The 2,383-nt window shown below is 37.8% G+C and overlaps 1 protein-coding gene across 1 annotated transcript; it reads right to left on the bottom strand.

The window, feature by feature from the left end:
- Positions 1-674: 674 nt before the first annotated feature.
- LOC128251179 (uncharacterized) lies at positions 675-1,926 on the bottom strand. Its single transcript, XM_052977715.1, has 3 exons — positions 1,772-1,926; positions 1,252-1,367; positions 675-808 (listed from the first exon to the last, which is right to left on the bottom strand). The coding sequence occupies exons 1-3, from the start codon at positions 1,924-1,926 to the stop codon at positions 675-677; spliced, it is 405 nt and encodes a 134-aa protein (XP_052833675.1).
- Positions 1,927-2,383: the final 457 nt, after the last annotated feature.

Raw genomic sequence — 2,383 nt, 5'->3', positions numbered from 1 at the left:
GGTGACGAGAGAGAGAGAGAAGGTAAACTGTGAATAATAGACAATTATCATCATCATAATTATTATTATCATTATTATTATTATTATTATTATTATTACTATTATTATTATTAAATCAAAATTAAAAGAAGAGTGCCATTTGTTATCTGGTGAACGATATTTCGACATCTCGTGTGTCTTCAACTGGTTCAAAAAATAAATTTGTCAATCTACTTCATTTTGGTTAATTTAGAAAGGATTGAGGTAACTCCTCCTGAAGATATAGAGTCAAAATTAAAAGAAGAGTGCCATTTGTTATCTGGTGAACGATATTTCGACATCTCGTGTGTCTTCAACTGGTTCAAAAATATGTACGAAAATGGAATTTGTAAGGAGAAAAGAACTATTAAAAAAATTAAATTAAAATTAAGATTAACATTCATAGTTTATTTTCCTTTTTCCTGCAAGAAACATATGATAATATCCTTTAGTTCTGGTAGCATGACAAGTTCGGCCAACTGTGACCACAAATCACCACTATAAATGTTTTTAGAAATTGAGTGGTCAAGACTTGTTTTCTTAAGAGGAGGTGGGGAGTGATTAATTGTTGTTTGAAAATGAAATAAACAATAAATGAAGAAAATTATGATTGATGTTATAACTAGAAAGATAAAATAGAGAGACACACAGACAGATTATGTGAAGATCTTACCAGATAGGAACTTTTCAACTGTAAGGGTCATGTCTTCAGCCAATTTCTGTGTTACAGCTTTCTGGTCACTAACCTTGGGGTCAAGATCTGAGAGCAGGTCATTGGCAGAGTCTATATCTAGAGGGGTGATAGGATATATGAGTAGACACAAGATATCAGTAACGGTTAAATAAAGAATTGCATGTGTGTGTGTGTGTGTGTGTGTGTGTGTGTCTTGAGGGTCAGAGGTAAGTATCAAGGACTACGTTATCCAATGTGTCCTTACTTGTTGCTGTCGTTTAGCCCAAGGTCAATCCTGACCCAACAGAACCATGATCAAAACGGTTCTGTTTGTGACCATCCAGACATTCTGTAGACGACGGACTCTATTTTCTAATAATAGTAGTGATGTGAACGATGTTTGGCTGCTATTTCTAGCTGCTTGAATGACCTCGTAAGAGGAAGGGTGGATGCTGGAGCGTGTCAATGGGGATGAGGGTGAAGTTGTGACTGGAGGGTGGTGGTCATGTGGATTGGTGGGTGTTGTATGTATGTGTGAAAAATGGTGCATTATGTCCTACCTTGTAACTTCAAGAATGTCTCCATCTTCTTCTTGTAATTCGTCAGAATTCCCACCATCTTGGTCAGCCATATTGGGACTCCTGCATCTCTTACGTCTGGCAAGCTGGAGGTGTTTCTAGTGAAAGCAGGAAGATTACAAAATTAGCATTAGTCTATCTAGGACTACAATTACCTAAAGTGTCTTTAACTTGCTGTCGTTTAACCCCAGGTCAGTTCTGATCCAGCAGACCTATGATCAAAATTAGATAATGTAGTCCTAGATAGACATAGAACTGAATGAATCACATGATGGTCACAGTTGGAACACCTTTGACCATGAGGTTACTGGTTCAATAATGACCTGGGGTCAAGCAACAACAACAAAGAAAGACATTTTAGATAATGTAGTCCTAGATACACTTAGGTGTGAATAAATCACAGGATGATCATAGTTGGAACACCATGGTCACCGGTCTACAGTTTCAGGACTGACCTGACATTAAACAACAAAAACAACAGCAAAAAAGGAGACTCTCATACCTGACTTCCTCAACAGAATTGAACTCAGAGATCTCTGCTTCCAGCTTACATGAAACACCCTGGTCAACAACCATTCTCATCTCCCCAACTGGACGCTGTCCATTTGTAAGATTCTCCTGTCTTTGATCAGCTTCAAAGCAAAAATCAGATTGCATAAACAGACTATATAAACATATATATACATGCATTCAATTACACACACGTGTGTGTGTGTGTGTGTGTATATGTATGTATATATATACATATATATATATATATATGTGTGTGTGTGTTTGTCCCCCCACAATCACTTGACAACCGATGCCGGTGTGTTTACGTTCCCGTAACTTAGTGGTTCGGCAAAAAGAGACCAATAGAATAAGTACTAGGCTTACAAAGAATAAGTCCTGGGGTCGATTTTCTCGACTAAAGGCGGTGCTCCAGCATGGCCGCAGTCAAATGACTGAAACAAGTAAAAAAGAGTAAATCGAAATAAAGAATTCAGGGGATTCAAGCAAGGATTAGTCCATTGTCCATTTCAAAGGTGAAGAATTTGCTACAGGTGCTTCTCCTTTTCAATCCAAGATCACGGCCCAGGTGGGCCCCTCAAACATCTCATTTTAATTTTACCCT

The sequence above is a fragment of the Octopus bimaculoides genome, chromosome 28, assembly GCF_001194135.2.
Source record: "Octopus bimaculoides isolate UCB-OBI-ISO-001 chromosome 28, ASM119413v2, whole genome shotgun sequence".
In the NCBI taxonomy this organism is placed as follows: domain Eukaryota; kingdom Metazoa; phylum Mollusca; class Cephalopoda; order Octopoda; family Octopodidae; genus Octopus; species Octopus bimaculoides.
This window is presented reverse-complemented; position numbering and strand designations above follow the sequence as displayed.